Source organism: Talpa occidentalis, unplaced genomic scaffold (assembly GCF_014898055.3).
Source record: "Talpa occidentalis isolate TD23 unplaced genomic scaffold, MPIMG_talOcc4v2.1 talOcc4.10, whole genome shotgun sequence".
In the NCBI taxonomy this organism is placed as follows: Eukaryota; Metazoa; Chordata; class Mammalia; order Eulipotyphla; family Talpidae; genus Talpa; species Talpa occidentalis.
The window spans coordinates 50792938-50812482 of NW_023600993.1; the positions used below are offsets into that span (position 1 = coordinate 50792938).

General features: G+C 35.5%; 1 protein-coding gene across 2 annotated transcripts in view; it reads right to left on the reverse strand.

The window, feature by feature from the left end:
• The window catches only part of TMF1 (TATA element modulatory factor 1), a 31012-nt gene extending 11565 nt beyond the window's left edge, over positions 1-19447 (reverse strand). The window contains exons 1-9 of one of the 2 annotated variants that reach the window (XM_037492525.2): positions 19032-19446; positions 14599-15800; positions 12560-12663; positions 11938-12064; positions 10813-10918; positions 4255-4397; positions 3851-4017; positions 3433-3589; positions 192-284 (exon numbers count right to left, since the gene is read on the reverse strand). In XM_037492525.2, coding sequence (XP_037348422.1) covers positions 192-284; positions 3433-3589; positions 3851-4017; positions 4255-4397; positions 10813-10918; positions 11938-12064; positions 12560-12663; positions 14599-15800; positions 19032-19173 — 2241 coding nt within the window. In that variant the 5' untranslated portion in view covers positions 19174-19446. Of the gene's footprint in view, positions 1-191; positions 285-3432; positions 3590-3850; positions 4018-4254; positions 4398-10812; positions 10919-11937; positions 12065-12559; positions 12664-14598; positions 15801-19031 lie in introns of both variants that reach the window. The other variant, XM_054695467.1, reaches the window with a different exon arrangement.
• Positions 19448-19545: the final 98 nt, after the last annotated feature.

Below are 19545 nucleotides of genomic sequence, written 5' to 3' on the forward strand. Positions count from 1 at the left end.
TCTGTAAAACAAAATGAGGGGTTTTCATGTATTTTTAAATTCCTACTCTGATTTTATTTACATAAGCCACAAAAACAGCAAATGAAAAGTACGATAGAATCCTTCCAACCCCATGAACATTACCCCACTGAATCACCTTTTATTTTTAGGAAAACACATTTTGAATATGTGTTTAGGAAAACTGACAATACCTGCTGGAGTTCACTGATCTCATGGCGTAAATAATCCTCTTTCCTAGCAGCTGTTTGCTCTGCACGCTGCAGTGCCAATCTAAGGTCACCCACCTGCATGAGGAAAACCAACATACTTACGATCACCAATGATATCAAAACATTATCATTTTTATATAAAACATTTTTGTAGCAATTTTTCATAATATTTATTTCTTTTCCTTAAAGTGACATAAATCTTTATTGAATGGGTATGTTACCACACATTTTTAAGATACTAAAGTCCTTCCATTTTCTTTCAGGTTATTTACATATATTTATATATATGATGGCAATTTTGCATATCTTACTTTACTTGGAGGTATTTTGGTATACTGGAGCAACCTAGAAATATAAAGTCACAAGTCTCGTTTCTTTCTGCTATCTGTATTTGTAAAGATTCTCTTTTCCTTAAATTGAAGTAACACTAATTTACAATGCTGTATATGCTTCAGAAGTATAGGTTCACAGTTCTTCATATGTATATTACCACATGACACCCACCATGAAGGAACCCATAGTCCTGCATCAATGTGCACTGGGCCCCCTCTACACTCTGCTCTCCAGCCTTCCCTCCCACTCTGGTAAGCTGGATTCTATCATCAGGATTTTTTTTTTATTCATTTGAATCTGTCTGACCCTTTGTTTTGTTTCTCTATATTCCACAAGTGAAACCATCTGGGACACCTTTCTTTTGACTTATTTTGTTTAGCATTATCCCCTCCTGTTCCATTCTTCTTGCTAACTATAGATTTTGTGTTATGTTGATGTATAATACTCTTTATTAATGAGCGTTGACATATAATTATCTCATATTCCATCCATCAAGCAATTCCAAACTTTCCAATTCATACCTACTGAAGAAAGCACTATGTTAGGCAAAAACAACAACAAATAAACATGCACAAAGCACAGTCATTGCCATACAATATAGGAGAAGAGATGGTGCATCTATAAACGTTGGCTACATAGGGCTGAAAATGATAGGAGTTATTATGAGCTGTTTAAAACAAGATGCTATTCTCATATATAGCAACACATTTTGTAAACTGCTATAGAGACTTTCTGGAAAACATTAGGGAAATATGATTAAAAAATCATCGAATTTTTTGTATCCTTTTGCTCCTTGGTCACTCTAGTCCTGGGAATTTCCTCTATGGAAGCAGGTCTGTAAATATGCAATGTTCCTATACTGTTAGCTAGACTAGAAAAAACAACAGTAAATATTCTGAATAACCATAGTTGTAATTTATTTTTGCAAATGTTGGTAAAAAATGAATATATCTATTAAAAATTATGATGAATGTAAAAAGTGTAAAAATCTATTATTTAACTGTAAATGAAAAAACTATAAAAGAATATGTATATCAATTAAAAGAATATATACATGGAGATAAGAAGGTACTACACAAATTAATAGTACTGGTAAAAGGAGATGATTTTATGAATTGCGGCTTTATATAGTTCTCTACCACCCATTGTCCCAACCTTTGTTTATTATTGTTCTAATGTACTTTTAATTTAAAATATAAATATTTTGTCTATCCCAGTGATAGAAAGGTAGAATCAAAAAGGGTAAATGGGCCATGGCATTATTTTATAATATTGGATACAATCCAAACATCTATCATTAAGAACTGAGTGATTTAACAATGTCACACAATGACAAAATATAAAACTATGAAGAGGAATTTTTAAAAAGGTCTATGTTTATTATGGAGCAATGATCAGGATATTTTCTTAAGTAAGTAAAGCAACTTGTAAAATAGTGTAAAGAGTAAAATATTAATATGTAGTAAAATAGAGTAAACTATTTTATCTAATAAGGATAAGGAATGAAATACAAATAAATATGTGTAAAAGTATGCAAATAAATATATCACTATGCTTATTTTCTTGAATTTACAAGCAGAAACACTGAAAAAAAAAAAGAACACTAATAAAATGGTTATCCATAGGCAAAAAAAAGGAAATGGGAGGAGTAAATTGGAAGTAAATGTTGTCTTTATGTTTGTTATATAATTTTCACTTGGGAATCACATAAATTATTTACATACCCACGTAACATCAAATCAAAAGTACACTGCAACCAATGAGGACAGAACAATCTTTTCAACAAATGGTGCTGACACAATTAGATATTCACAGGCAAATGACTTAAATGTGAAGGAAACAGGCAAAAATCTGTGTGACTTGAATTAGGCAATGGTTTCTTAAATATGACACCCAAAGCATGACCAACTAAAGAAAAAAAGGGTAAGTTATGCTTCATCAAAATTAAAAGAACTTTTAAACATCAAATACACTGTCAATTACGTGAAAGGCAGTCTACAGAATAAGAGAAAATATTTGCAAATTTTATGTCTGATAAAAGTCTAGTATTCACAATATATAAAGAATGCCTATAAATCAACAATAAAAAGATAACCCAATTTAAAAATATGGAGAAAGGATTTGTATAAATTTTTCAAAAGATGATAAATTGCCAAAAAAAATCACTTGCTATAAAGGAAACATAAGTTAACAATACAATCAGATACTAAAAGTGCTATAATAAAACAAATCAGCAAAAATAAATATTGGCAAGAACGCAAAGAAATTAGAACTCTCATAGATTGTTGATGGGAATGTGAAATAGTCGAGCTGTAAAACAGTTGGACGTGTCCTCAAAAATTAAATATAGGGTTGCCACATGACTCAAAGGCATATATTTAAGAGAATTTAAAATACATGTTCACACAAAAACTTCTTAATGAATGTTTATAGCACATTATTCATAATAACAAAAAAGTAACAGTTATCCAAATATTCATCAACTGATGATTTAATAAAGCAAAGTATGACAAATTTTGGTTTTCCTCCTTCATGTGAAGGCTGTACACACTCCCACAAAGGTTACAAATAAGCTTAGGAGTTCAATGGATTCTTCTGAAATTATTTGCAGTATTTAGTATTTATCTGTATATGTGCATTTCTTTGGAAAAATGTTCTTAGCTTTCATAATAGTCTCAAATATGCCTGAAATTCACAAAAAATTAAGCAATTCTAGTATCATATAAGCATGATTTTAAGAACAGTTTAAAAAATGATTAAATTTATTTCCTTATAAAGGAAATAAAACACATGTACTACATTAGGTTTGATTCAACTAGCTTATGGATTCTTTTATTTGCAGAAACACAAAGATTTCAAAGATGAATTTAATTCATCACCCATAGCTTACCTGAATTGCTAATGTTTCTTGCTGCTGACGGGCTTCTTCTTGGGCCTTCTCTAATGCTGCAGAGAGTTCTTCTTTAGCTTTCATTTCACGACTTAGAGCAGCTTCCTGGACTTCACTATCCTTTGCAGCATTGGCTTTGTGGAGATCAGTAAGTTCTCTTAAAAAATTGGATTGACAATTTTTATTTAAAATAAAATACTTAATTACATGTCCAAGTTAATAAAGTTTCCATATAGACTTCCACGAGATCTACAGAATGAGAGGACACTATGACTAGGACTCTCTCTGTCGAACTTGCTTTGACCAGTCATATATAAGCTTGTAAAAGTTAGTAACCTAGTAACAGAATAAGTATTTTTTCAACATTCTGCTCTGATAATTGATTTTAAATTGGCTGCATATTTGTTCTCTTCCTTACTTGTATGCACTATCAAGAGCTGCTTGAACACTTCTGTTCTTTTCTTCAAGTTCATCCGTGTCTACTTGAAGTCGGCCAAGATCCTTTTCTTGGCGTTCTACCAGAGAATTTAGTTTTTTAATATTTTCTCTGTGTTGTTTCTCAACCTCTTCTTTGCCATCAAGAACCTATGTTATAAAAACAAACAAAAGTATTTTTCAATAAACTACACTACGGGCAATAATTGTGGTGGGAATCTCAACTGTTCTAATAATGAATAAAAATCTTAACATTCATCTATTAAATTGAAAAATTCTTCTTACATAATTTACCCCATTTAATCATTCCAAATGTTTTAATGACGATGGCTAACTATTCATGCAGGAAGCAACATTATACTTATATGAGGAATTGTCATTATTCACCTGTTTTAAATGCTGCAACTCCTCTTCTTGCTCTTTTACTTTTTTGTGCAGTTTTGCAATAGTGTTTTCACTTTCTTTGTCTTTAGCTCTTAATTTCTTAATGGTGTTAGAATTTTGTAGCTGCTGTTTTGAAAGTTTTTCTCCTGACAATAGCAAAAAAAGTACAAATTCAAAAAATGATTGTGAAAAAATCTGAACAGAATGTTTCATCTAACCAGTGACATAAAACGACAGAATATTTTAAAAATCACAGTAGTTGACCCTCAATGTTACAAATGATTTGGATGAGGATGACCAATGAATGCTAATCTTACTAGGTGGAAGGATGATGAGGAAAAGGATATTTAGATTCACTCCTACATAATATTTACGAGTTACATTGGGCAAAATGTGCTTTTACAATTGACCTATCTGGCACCCACCACCTTAACCATTTAGTCTTGGCATCATCAACTGTGGCACAGTTTGACATGTGATTACTGATCTAGTGTTGTGGCAGGTGCACAATACCACCTATAATTTTTCTTACTAGAAATTTGATCTAAATCTAATCATGAATAAGTTCCTGAACATGGTGTATCCTGTAGGACAATGGCCTGTAATCTATAAAGTCTTCAATGTCACATAAAAGAAAGAATTATCTTAGGACTGGTGGGAGACAAAAAGGACAAAAATGGCCAAATGTAATGTACACACTTACATTGGCTTTTTGGGCAGGATAAATGACCAGATAAACAACTTATTTTTATAGCCCACTAGGGTACATGATTACATATCTGCAGTATTACACTTCTGAATTAATGCTGACTTTCTTTTTTTTTTTTTTAAAGATTTATTTATTTATGTATATAAGAACTGGGGTGCAGGCCAGAGGTACAGGAAGTGAGAAAATTCACCAACAAAGTGGGGAACAGAACAGGCAGATTGACTGAAATACACTGTTGAGGGGAGCAGTGGGTAAGACAGGAGAGGTCTGCTGGGCCACATGGGTCAGCTCCCTGGCTGGGGATCAAACTCATGCTTCAGTAGCTGTGGGTAGCTTCATACTGCTGTGACTTAACCCCTTGTGTCACCAGGGAGACTCCCAATGTTCACTTTCTTAGGTATGATTATGATGTTGTGCTTATAAAGGAAAATGTACTAGCCTTGCGGAGATACAAACTGAAGAATTTAGGAGTGAATTACAGATTCAATGCAATCCTTATGAAAATTCCACTGACATTTTTCACATTTTTCCCCCCACAAAAATCCTAACATTCATATAGAACCACAAAAGATCTCAAATAGCTAAGGCAATCTTGAGCAAAAACAACAAAGCTCAAGGTTTCCATTTCCTAACTTCAAGTCATATTACAAAACTCCAGTCATCTATACAATATGGTATTGGCATAAAAAAAGAGCAATGAAACAAGATAGAGAGCCTAGCAATAAATCCATACATTTACAATCAAATGACATCAAACAAAGATGACAAGAACATACAACAGGGAAGATGGATTATCATTAATAAATGGTATTGGGGAGAGACAAAAAATAAACAAAGACACTAGAGCCCTAAACAAAGACATAGAACTCATGGACTTAACAGACATCTATAGACACTGCACCCAAAAAAATCTGAGTACACATTTTTCTCAAATGTGCATGGATCATTCTCCAGAATCGATCACATACTGGGCCACAAGACAAACATCAACAGATACATGAAAATCAAAATCATTCCAGCTATCCTCTCTGATCATAAAGGCATTAAGCTAGAAATAAATCATAAAAAGAAAACAAGGAACCTTCCCACTTCATGGAGATTGAAATCCACACTACTGGAAGACCACTAGACTACTGAGGAGATCAAAGAAGAAATTAAAAAACACTTTGAGTTGAATGACAAGGAGGACACCACTTTCAGAATGTATGGGATGCAGCAAAAGCAGTAATAAGAGGAAAATACATAGCAATACAGGCTCACATCAACAAATAAGAAAGAACTCAAAGAAACAACCTAACCTCACATCTCAAAGAACTAGAAAAAGAACAACAAAAAAACCCTAAAGCCAGTAGAAGAAAGGAAATAATAAAAATCAAAGCAGAAATAAATGAATTAGAAATTAAAAAAATAATCCAAAAGATCAATGAAACCAGAAGTTGGTTCTTTGAAAAAAATAAACAAAATAGACAAACCTCTAGCAAGGCTCACAAAGAAAAAATGGGAGAAAACACGTATAAATAGGATTATAATTGAAAGAGGAGAAATCACAACAGACTCAGTAGAAATCAAAAGAATAATAAGAGATTACTATGAACACCTATTGGCAAACAAATTTAAGAACCTAGAAGAGATGGGCAAATTCCTAGAATGATATAATCATCCAAAGCGGGATAAAGAAGAAATAGAACAACAGACCAATTGCAAGCAGCGAAATTGAAGCAGTAATCAAAGCACTCCCCAAAAACAAAAGCCCAGGCCCAGATGGCTTCACAAATGAATTCTACCAAACATTCAGCAGTGAATTAGTGCCCATCCTACACAAACTCTTTCAAAAAATTGAAAAAGAAGGAATACTACCAAATACATTCTACGAAGCCAACATTACACTGATAACAAAACCCAACAAAGACAGCACAAAAAAAGAAAATTACAACCAATCTCCCGAATGAACACTGATGCAAAAATCCTCAATAAAATCCTTGCCAACAGAATCCAACAATGCATCCATAAGATAATTCACCACAACCAAGTAGGATTTATTCCAGGGACACAAGGATGGTTCAACATCCAAAAATCAATCAATGTAATCCAACACATGAACAAAAAGAAATATAAAAACCATATGATAATATCCATAGATGCTGAGAAAGCATTCGACAAAGTACAACACCCATTTATGATAAAGGCCCTTGAAATTCTCGGGATACGAGGAACATACCTCAACATCATAAAGGCCATCTATGACAAACCCACAGCCAATATCATTCTCAATGGTGAAAAGCTGAAAGCATTTCCATTAAGATCTGGAACAAGACAAGGATGTCCACTCTCACCACTGCTTTTCAACATAATGCTGGAAGTCCTAGCCAGAGCAGTAAGACAAGAGAAAGACATACAAGGAATCCAAAAAGGCAAGAAAGAAGTCGAACTATCACTATTTGCAGATGATATGATACTATACACACAGAACCCCAAAAACTCCACAGAAAAACTGATTCAACTAATTAATCAGTTTAGTAAAGTGGCAGGATACAAAATCAACACACAAAAATCAGTAGCCTTCCTATACACAAACAATAAATCTGAAGAAGAAGAAATCAAGAAAACCATTCCTTTTATTATTGAAACAAAAAAAAAATCAAATACTTGGGAATAAATCTAACAAAAGAGGTAAAGGACCTATACAAAGAAAACTAGAAAACACTGTTAAAAGAAATAGAAGTAGACACAAAGAAATGGAAAGACATCCCTGCTCATGGATCGGAAGAATTAACATTATCAAAATGGCCATCCTACCAAAAGCAATTTACAGATTCAATGCTATTCCAATTAAAATTTCAATGTCATTCTTCAAAGAAATAGAAAAAAAATAATGATAAAATTCATATGGAGCCACCAAAAACCCCGAATAGCCAAAACCCTCTTGAAAAAAAAATGGGAATGGAGGCATCATTCTCCCAGATTTCAAACTATACTACAAAGCCATAATCATCAAAACTGCATGGTATTGGAACCAGAACAGACACATGGACCAATGGAACCAAATAGAAAACCCAGAAATAAACCCACAGATCTATGGTCAACTAATCTTTGACAAAGGAGCAAAGAATATGCACTGGAGCAAAGAAAGTTTGTTCAATAAATGGTGTGGGGAAAACTGGGTCACTACATGGAAAAGAATGAAGCTTGATTACTACCTCACACCATGCACAAAAACCAACTCAAAATGGATTAAAGAACTAGACATAAGACCTGAAACCATAAAATATATAGAAGGAGATTTAGGCGAAACACTACATGACATGCAGCTCAAAGACATCTTTAGAGACACATCACCCAAAGCAGTGATAGTGAAGGCAAAGATAAACAGCTGGGACTACATGAAATTAAAGAGCTTCTGCACAGCAAAGAGACAATAACCAAAACAAAGAGAAACCTCACCGACTGGGAGAACATTTTTGCACACAACACCAATGATAAAGGACTGATCACAAAAATCTACAAAGAGCTGACGAGACTTAACAAAAACAAAGAAAATAATCCAGTCAAAAAATGGGCAGAAGAGCTGAAAAGAAACTTCTCCAAAGAGGAAATATAAATGGCCAACAGGCATATGAAAAAATGTTCAACATCACTTGCAATCAGGGAAATGCAAATCAAAACTACAATGAGATACCATCTCACACTAGTGAGAATGGCAGATATTAAAAAACTAGCAACAACAAATGTTGGCGAGGTTGTGGAGAGAAAGGAACTCTCCTGCACTGTTGGTGGGAGTGCAAACTGGTCCAACCACTATGGAAAGCTGTGTGGAGATTCCTCAACCTACTAAAGATAGAGCTTCCATATGATCCAACAATTCCACTCCTAGGTATTTACCCAAAGGACACAGAAACATCAACTCCAAAGAGCACCTGCACCCCTATGTTTATAGCAGCACTGTTTACAATAGCTAAGCTTTGGAAACAACCCAAATGCCCAAAAATAGATGACTGGATCAAGAAGATGTGGTACCTATACACAATGGAATATTACTCAGCATTCAAAAAAGATAAACACATGCAATTTGCAGCAACATGGATGGAGCTGGAAGGGATCATGCTCAGCAAAATAAGCCAGAAAGAATAATACCGGATGGGCTCGCTCATAACAGGAATCTAGGAAATCTAAATAAGGGACCAGGAAAAAGAATAACTGTAAGAAAGAAAAAAATCAAAATCAACAAACAACTATGAACCAGAGACACACTTTGGGGGGGGGGGGCGGGGAAAAGAGGGGTTGGGGTCAAAATCAGGGGATTGCAATTGTATGGGGAATATAAAATAAATAAATAAATAAATGAATGAATGAATGAATGAATGAATAAATAAATAAATAAATAAATAAATGGTATTGGGGAAACTGGCTATCCATGTACAGAAAAATGAAGTTGGACCCTATCACAAATAAAAAAATTGGACTCAAAATACATTAAAGACTTAATGTAAAACTCCTAAAAGAAAACATAGGGAAAGAGATTTTTGATACTAGCTTATCAATGATTTTTGGATATGTTCCCAAAAGAATAGGCACCAAAAAAAAAAAAAAAAAAGAGACAAATGGGATTGAACCAAAATTTAAAAAACAAAACTATTGCATAGCAAAGGAAACAATGAACAGAGCGAAGAACCAATTGAATGGAAGATAATATTTGCAAACCATACATATGATAAGGGCTCAATATCCAAAATATATAAGGAACACATACAAATCAATATCAAAATAAATAAGCCAACTAAAATATATACAAAAGTTGTAAATAGACATTTTTCAAAAAAAGATAAGTGGCCAAATGGTCTATGGAAAAGTTGCTAAATAGTGCAAATCCAGGATTTCCCTAGTGGCCTAGGGGTTAAGTCTTAGTGCTATCTTAGCGAAGGCCTGAGTTTGATCCCCAGCCAGGGAGCATAACCCCACAAACTCCTGTCTTGCCTGCTGCTCCCCTTAGCACTGTATTTCAGCAAATCTGCCTGTTCTGTTCCCCACTCTGTCACTTGCGATCCTCTTACCAGCCCCCACCTCTGGCCTATACCCCAGTTCTTATAATAAAAATAAATATTTTTAAAAATCCCTATTCTTTAAAAAAAAAAAATAGTGCTAATCTATAGAGAAACACAAATCAAAACTACAGTATCTTTTCACACCTGTTATGATGGTTACTGTCAAAAACACAAAAGGTAAGTGTTTGCAAGAATGTGAAGAAAAGAGAATCCTTGTCTGCTGTTGGTGGGGATACAAATTGGTGCAGCCACCACAGAAAACAGTATGGAGCGAGTCCTCACAAAATTAAAAACAGAATTACCACATAATCTAGCAATCCCACTTTTACATAATCAAAGGAAATTAAATCAGTATCTCTAAGAGATATGTGCATTCTCACATTCATTCATAATAACCTGGATGCAGTAACATATCTAAGTGTCTCTCAATGGAATGGACAAAGAAAATGTGCTTTGTGTAAATAAGTTAGTCATGTAGCAAGTATTTTTCCTGTTCTTATAATAATTGTCATGGGGTCTTCTCAGTGTCCTAGGGATGTGTCTCAGCACTATCACCACCAAGGCCTAAGTTCGATCCCTGGCCAGGGAGCTAACCCACATATGGCACAGCAGACCTCTCCTATCTCGCCTGCTGCTCCCCTGAGCAGTGTATTTCAGTAGATCTGCCTGTTTTGCTCTCCACTCTGTCTCTGGTGAATCCTTGCAATCTCCCCTCCCCCACACCTCTAGCCTACACCCCAGTTCTTTTATGCATAAATAAATGCATCTTTAAAAAATAATAATAATAATTTTCATAGTCAACTAAATACGTACCTTCTTCCATTAATCCTCGGATCTGCTCATCCTTCTCTTTCAAAAGGTCGGCAGTTTCACTACTATTTAGTCTAGTAGCAAGTTCTTCTTTTATATTTTTGATTTCCTAATTAAAAGAAATTGTGAATACCATAAAGAATTATTTCATTCTAGTCATGTTTTACAATTTTTTCCATATTCAAAGAAATCATCCATAATTTTATTCTTGATGAGAATTTCCACGTCTGTTTAGTTAAACTGAGTTTATTACCTTGGTTAATTAATAGGTAAGTAGCTTTGAAAATGATATACAAAATATGATCAGATATAAACAGGTTTTAATATGAAACTATAAATATGAGAATAAGTTAACTTTCAATACCCTTCTTCAATATTTCTACAATATATTCTACAGGTTAATAATAATACATTATATTTGGAACATTACAAACAGTACTGCTCTCCATTTTTCACTGGAATTCTTTTCCTCATCTAAAACCCAATGTGTTGTGAAACAAAGTCTACTTTAATAACAGAGTCTCAATAGAAATTTGACTTTTCAAACAACCAGAGAGAGTATGATGTGAAAAGTGCTCTATAATTTAATTTGGTTTTAAGCAATGCTCAGAACGAAACAATATCTAAAAACAACTAACATTTATAATTTAAACCCAGAATATAGTTCAAACGTAGGTTGTGCATTACCACATAATCTTCACAATAATCTTATGAGGTAGAAACTTGTATTATTCAACTATGCTAATAAGAAAATGTAAGACTCAGTAAACTTTGAAGGTCAGAGAGCTAATGAGTGGTAAAGTTATAACTTGAACTCAGGTCTATGAATTCCCAATGCTCATGCTCTGAATCATCCATAACCTTGTTGAATACCTTGCAATACATACATATAGACAGACATATATATTTTTTATAAGCAGGTATTTTGATTTTTTACATTATCAAAATGTGCTTTTTTACAGTATCAAAAATCTAAAATTTAAAAGGTATTGAAAATCTACAATTCAAGTGCTACTCTACTATATGGTCTTCTTTTAATATCATTTCTATCCAATACCAAACTAATATTAATATATTCATCAATAATCTCTAAAGAGCTTAATTACCATTATTTTAAACTTCTATTACCTTTTTAGCAGCATCTCTTTCTTTGCAGGCTAGCTGAACTTTCTTTTCTGCTTCTGCAATTCTTTGAGTAAATTCATCTTTCAAGGAAGAAATGCTGCTGCTTTCTTCTTTCACTCTGAACATTTCACTAAATTTAAAATAATATTGAGACTGAGGATACTTATTTGTGTATTCTAAGGAAAATGAAAATGTCACCAATACTTGATTTGGAAAAATAAGAAAAAAGCAAAAGTATTTTTCAGTTTTGAATCTTTTTGTATCATATTTTACCAATCACCTATTTAAAGCAAACCAGTACTCAATATTTTTTTAACTGTGATATTATACTTTTTTAAAGTACATTTTAAATCCTTAATATTAAAAAGAATGAATGGCAACAGAGAAAAAAGGGTTTATTATGGAGCCTTTTTTTACATAGTGATTATCTTCAGTTCCAAAAGTAACATGGTAAAGAAATCTGAGAAAAGAGATCTGTTAGAATTGAAATGCTATTATTCAATTTTTGATAATGATAAATAAGTTAAATTATAAAAATTTTAATTTCAAAAACATTCTTAAATAAAAACAAAGTACATGGACTCTACAAAAGGTGCAAAATTATTCATATTCATAAAATACTTACTCTTTCAGATTATCATAAGCTTCTTCTAGAAGTGCTTTTTCTTTACTAAGAGATAGTAACTGAGCCTCCCTTTTATCTAGTTTCTCATTCAGAAATTCAACAGTCTGGAGAAGGAGAATATACAAATGTCAAACACATAACTTTTTAAAGACCATTTTTACATGCAAGTGATGAAATGCAAAGGAATCTAATCATTATAATAAATGAAAGAACATTATCTCATAATAAGAATTTAAAACAACCTTGGGAACACACTAGCTACAGAACAAGAACTCACACATAGCTGGAAGGAGAGTATAAATTAGCACAATCACAAAGTAGTGGATTATAACTTAGTAAACTGCTTAGGAAAAGAATTAGGGCATGTACAGTCGAAGATCTACATATCCTTTGACATACAAAGTTCCACTTTTTTTTTTTTTTAAGATTTTATTTATTTATACAAGCACTGGGTACAGTCAGAAGTGAGGGAGGGTGAGAAAATTCACCAGAGCAGGTAACAGAACAGGCACACTGATGAAGTACACTGCTGAGGGGAGCAGCAGTCATGGCAGAAGAGGTCTGCGCGCCATGTGGGACCCTCGCCGAAGGCCAGGGATAGAACTGGCACTGCAGAGGCTGCAGGCAGCTAAGCAGCCCAGCACTCAACCGCTGCGCCACCCAAAGTTCTTTTAAGCATACTTGAGAAGAGAAATCTCCCACAAAAGTGTACTGGGTAACATGTACAATAATCTGTAACAGCAAAGATCTAGGTACGTGTGCATTCTCCACAAAAAAAGAGGAGAGATAGCTATAATCAAAAAAGATCACAGAGGTGCTTCAAAGCCTCTGTGTTCTATATCTTAGCTGGGTAGCAGATCTACAAGTCTTCTTCTCCATACTACTCCTTAATCCAAACACATAAGGTGTGCTTTTTATGAGTATGCTACATTACATTTTAGAAATAAAAGTAATTTTAGAAACTCCATTGGGCATGTAATTTAAAAATCTTCAGAGCACAGCAGTATAATATTAAACAAAAATAAATGTTCAGAATATCTACTCCTTAGTTTTTGCTAAAACAGTGATAGTTATATATGAAGGAAGGAATGGTGACTTTGTACTAAAAAAAAAGTCTTACCTAAGTTAGGTCTAGATTAATTTAGAAATTATTTACTTTCTGAAAATAGTTTAAAAAAATCTTGTTGATAATAGGATTGAATTTTAGGAATTCAGACTGCTATTATGGCTATAGCAAGACAACTTATTGATAATGAATAACATTAAACCTAGCTAATAAAATCTGACACTTTTTTTAAACATTAAATAATTCAATCATTGCACTCATAGGACATTTCTTCAAGACATCCTATATCTCACAGAAGTTTTTAAAGATGCCAGATTCAACTCAATTTATGCATCTAAAATTGACAGGTAAAAACAAAACTGTAATTTAAAGAATTTATATCACTTTCCTTTTGTTTTAGGCAGAAGTAATTTCTCATTCACAAGCAATTCCTTAGACATTTCCCTTTCTTCTCATGTAAGATGGCTACCAATAGGCAATGTCAAAAATAACGTAAGAGAAAACTGAGCTAATAAAAATAGAAAAGCATCAATAATTAGACTAAAAATTTTACTTAAGATTTTGCGCCAATAACGAGAACATGCAAGAAAAAATATATTTAAGAAAACCATGTTTCAGCATCTCTATCTGCAAAGGAGTTGTTGTATATGTTAACATAGAAGAGAGTCCTTTGCAAAGTGACAAATTAATGAGCATGGCATAAGAGAATTTTAAAGTGACGAAGACTCAAAACCATAAAATGTTGCCATTTGATTATTACTGAAGTATCAACTTTTCTACCACAACTGCCTTGGAGAAATTTGAAGTAATTAAGTACTAATAATTCAACTTTAAATTCTTAATGCCACATTTAAAAGGCAAAAAGCCTGTCTTTTTATAAGTAAGTACAAATAAGTATGCATCATTGAATATTAAACAAATAATTTTATCTCTGAAAAAGGTCCAAAAATCCTCTTTTATTTTCTAGAGTTACCTTGGAAACATCTTCCTTCTCGGAAAGTACAGCAGGCTGACTCTCAGCAGCTTCATGCTGCTCAACCACTTTGTCTAACACAATATGTCCTTCATTTATTGGTGGAGAAGAAACCAGGATATCAGGCTGCTCACAGTTAACAGGAGTTGCACATCGACCACTTTCTTCCATTTCTGTTTCCTCAGTGGGTATAATTAATGTTTCATTTACTTCTTCAGATTTTCCTTCAACAGATTCAATGATTTTAGTCTTTGGAGTAGAAGGATTAACTATAATAGGTACTGAAGCATATCCTTTGCCTGGCAATTCATCATCTGAATTGATTTCACTTACACTTCGGCTATCTAATGACTGTACACTAAATGAGTCTATTCTTTCAAAAGCATCTGATGAACAGCAACTCTCAGTGAGTTTTTGGAAATCATCTAAACGATTATATTCAGGACAAGCAGATGCTGAGAGAAGTTGAAAAGATGTCTGCATCAAGTGAAGACTTGATTTTGAATCTGTAGTCTCTTGCCTCGAACTTGCTGAGCTCTCACTTATTACACTTTCATGATCTAAAACCTCAATATCACTGGTGGTAGAAGTACCTGATGAGAAGGTACTAACTGGAGGAGAGGGTGTGTTGCTCTGTCTGTCTTCATGTTTTTGTTCCTTGGGTTCCAAAGCCATGTCCTTTGTTTCTACTGTGAGAGACTGAGCAGACATATTAGATACATGTTCTCTGGTGGTTTTCACATCAGTTACACTTTCAGATACTTTCAAACTTACAGCTGACACCTTCAGATCAGATTCTTTATTAACAATTTTTTCATCGTTGCTTTCAGTCTTAGGTGACAGAGTCTCTACTCCCAGAGTTTCTCCAGGCACACATGAAGAGTCTTTGACTTTTGACTCTGTTGTTTCAGTTGTTCTTGACTGCTCAGTGTGCAAGGAGTCCTGTAAGGTGCTATTTACTTCTTCTTCTGGCCGTTGTGATTTGGCTGGTGGTTTTGATACCACTGGACTCTTCTGAATGGTCTGGGCATCCGTTGGGGAGAGAAAGGCACTGAAGAAATTTTCAGATTCATCTACCACAGTTCTCTGAACTGGCTTTGTAATTGCTTTAGGAGAAACTACTGGTTGACTCTGGGGTTCACTGTTTGATTTTAATCCCCATGTTGAAGTGTCCCATCCTCCACTGACAGGGGCACTTATTCCTTTGACAAAAAAATAAAAATAAATAAATATAAATAAATATATATATGAAAAATAACATATATTACATCAATACTTCAAACATATGTCAATATAATTTTTTAGAAGAAAAACATATGCAGTAAAAATCTATTATGTGTACATTAAGCTACACAATTAGTTATCAGAGTAATTTAGCCCTTAAAGAGAAAAACAGGTGGATCTTCCTGAGATGAACTAGGAGCAAAGAAAAAGAATAGACTGGGTCTATTCTTCTGGTCTCTCCGACCAGAAGCAAGTATGAAAGCAATGGTATATACGATATTACAAATTAAAAAAAAAATAGTATATATTATAGAAATCATGCTAAGTCCAAGGTATTATATGATGCATCTCCCAATAACAGGTAGTATCCTCAAAGTCATAAGCAGTCATGGCAAATTGACCCTACCTTCCATTCACTGAGTTCTGTATTACTTTTATTCTTGCAATATTAATAATAAAACATAGCTATGATATACACAGAGGGCCACACTCAAAAACTGAATGTCATTTTCCAAAGATCAAATCAAACTGATAGGAAGAGTAACTTCTACAGACAAATTCATTCTCATTCACTTTATGACAATCTCATTCCCCAAGTTCCATTCTCCAAACCACTCAATGGAAAGTTTTGTTATTTCTCGAAATTCCAAATTATATCAGCAATTAGTACAAGATCATTATGAATTTCCAAAATGTGCATTTTTAAAGAATCATTGCTTTTTTTTTACCAGAGATGGCAGCTTATTCTAGGGTGTTGTTGTTTTTTTTTTTTTTTAAATAAACAATGTTAACTTCTTTCTTTATTTATACAAGAACTGTGGTACAGGTCAGATGCGCAGGAGGGTGAAAGGATTCACCAGAGACAGAGCGGGGAACAGAACAGGCAGCTAACGAAATGCACTGCTGAGGGGAGCAGCAGGCAAGACAGGAGAGGTCTGCTGCGCCATGTGGGACCCTCGCCGGCGGGCAGGAATTGAACCAGTGCTCTGCAGGCTGCAGACAGCTTCATAGCACTGTGTTCAACTGCCTGTGCCACCAGGAGAGGTCCAATTCTAGGGTTTTTTAGAAACACTTAGAAAAAAACAATTATCTTCCTGCTTAAAAAATGTGATTATAACAGTCATAGAAATATGAACTACTAAAAATCCCAATGATAAAAACTGGCTTATTTACTAAAATTTTAAAACATTTAAAAAAATTACTTCCTTTTCTAAATTCAAAAATGACAGTGTTGGGGGGAAAGGATGTCCACACATTTGACTTTCATCACCATAGAAATGGTGACAAGAAGTGAAACGGGGGAATTGTTGGGGAGAAAGGAAGCCCTGAAGGAGCTCCACAAACACAGGTTTTATGGACCCCACCCTCATGCCAGACCAGAGATGCAAGACACCAAGAACTACAAATCTCATAATATTATCATAGCTGAAGGAGGGATTGCTAGGACCTGAGGGTGAAGTTAAGCAGTCAAGTTTGGCATACGACAAGACCTGTGGGCCTGGGGGTTGGCTCTAGGCTTTTCGCCTGTTCTCAGCGTGCTATTGGGATTCCAGCTCAGCGGAACTGGTAGGACATATTCACCAATTTATCTCCCTCTCTTTCTCCTAAGTTATTAATTTCTTCATTTCCCCTTCTTTTGTAAATAACCCCTTATTAACCTTTTTGTGTGTGCCTGCAGTTGGGTCTCATTATAAATCCCTTTTAAGCACATGGGTGAGGACCCACTGTCAGGCAACCCATTTCATATTGGAGTTGTGCTGTAACAGCAGAGCAGAATTATCACAAATCCTACTGTATTAGGTTGGTGGGGTGAGTAACTAATAGTTATTAGTAACTAATAAGTTTCTAAATAATATCAAGCTCTAAATGAGTCTATCCTTTAATATTACTTTTGAGGCATGCAGGAAACTTTAGTTTTGGGGACAGTTTTATATCCATTTGTTTAGCATATAAAAAAAGGAGACAGCCAAACTTAAAAGATGCAAATGAACAGGAAAGATTAGGTCTGATTAGTTGAATTTATTAAGTAATCCTGATGAATGACAAGTCACATCTGCCTCTTGGAAAATGTTTTCTATAAATTCAAAGGTTATCTGAGACTCAATTTACTGTACTCTGAAGACTTGTTATCTTTGAGTGATGGTAAGTAAAACACAGGTGGATCAAATCAATAAACATTTGCGGCATTTCACTAAAATCCGAGTGAATTATAACACAAGCCACGTCCCAGGTTTCCTAAAACAAGTATCCTGAAGTTTAAAACTTAAATTTTTGTCTCCTCTAAACTTGAGTAATTTAAATGCCAGGTAGTGTGAAAAAAGTAATAGGATCATGACATACATACTTAGGCCACAATATGTGAAAATGAGATACCTTAAATTTCGGTCCTACCTTTTCAAGGCGAAATTAAAAACAGAAACTAGAAAGTCGTGCTCAAGAATAACATCCTTTTTCACAGAGGTCCACACTACAAAATCCACAAATCTCTACCCCACACACCAAAAAACGCTAAATTGCCCCCTACAGTCAAAGAGCAACTGAAGCTCCCTGAAAGATTAAGCTCAAGGAATCTGACGAAGAGAGATGTAGCTATTAGGAAATGTGATGCAACCCAATAATTTTGGGCCAGTTTCCACGGTATTCTCTCCAGCAGATTTTGCCCCGCCCCCCCTTCAGAGTGCTCTACAAGAAGTTTCTTCGCCTTGCTATAAACTTCGTCCTCCTCTTCTGTAAAATATGGACAATAAGGAACCTAACTCAGGAGCTGTTCTGAAGACGAGGCTGCCTTAAAAAGCACATTACGTGGACCAAGCATGAAATGCCCTAAATGTTAGTGCTAGTTCTTCCTGTCCCTGTTAATTTACTTCGTTCAGATCTTGGCTCCAACAGTGTCCGGCCGGGGAAGGCTGCGCAGGTGCCGAGTGGAGGGCGGGCCCGGGGGCGAGACCCCGCGAGCCCGGGTCGCCCAAGGCCCGCAGAACCCGCACCGAGCGCCGGAGGCCAGGGGGAACCTGGGACTGGATTTCCCTTCAGGAAAACAGCGAAGACCAACTCAGAGACAAAATCAACATCTGAGGACGGGCTGGGGACAAATGACTTCCTCAGAATTCTCTCGGCGAGGAAGGCGCCCTCTCTCCACCCCTTCACCTGCTTTTGCCTCGGACGAGACGCCTGGGGGAGTCCAGGGACCCGCCTCCTGCCCCGCTTACCCGTCTCTCCGAATGGAATGGTCTCGGCCCAGGCGCTGGGCTCCTCCTCTTGGATGTCCAGGACCCTGTCGATGGACTTCTGGGCCTGGGAGAGGGCCTGCTTGGCGAAGCTGGAAAGCTGGGAGGCGTTGAACCAGCTCATCTCCCTTCCGCAGCCGGCAGTGGCCGGAGCACCAGGCGGAAGGCCGAGGGCCGGGTCGACTGGCCTCAGGTCCAGGGATGGTGCAACGGAGCGGCCCGCCTCCTTCTCCACTCGGAGGGCGCTGTCAGCGGGTGACCATGACCCCGACAGTCTCCCCCGAGCTCGGGAGGTACCCTCAGCCCTTCTCCCACAGCTGAGACGAAGAGCTCAGACTACGCATGCGCTGGCTTCTTCCACGTACACAACCACCAGATCCGAGTCGAGTTCCGTCCACAGACGGAACAGGCAAAAGGAACGCTGACGTCACATCCGGAAGCCCAGGGTTGCCAGTAGTTACCGGGAAACGCGGAACGATTTCCATTTATACGGTTT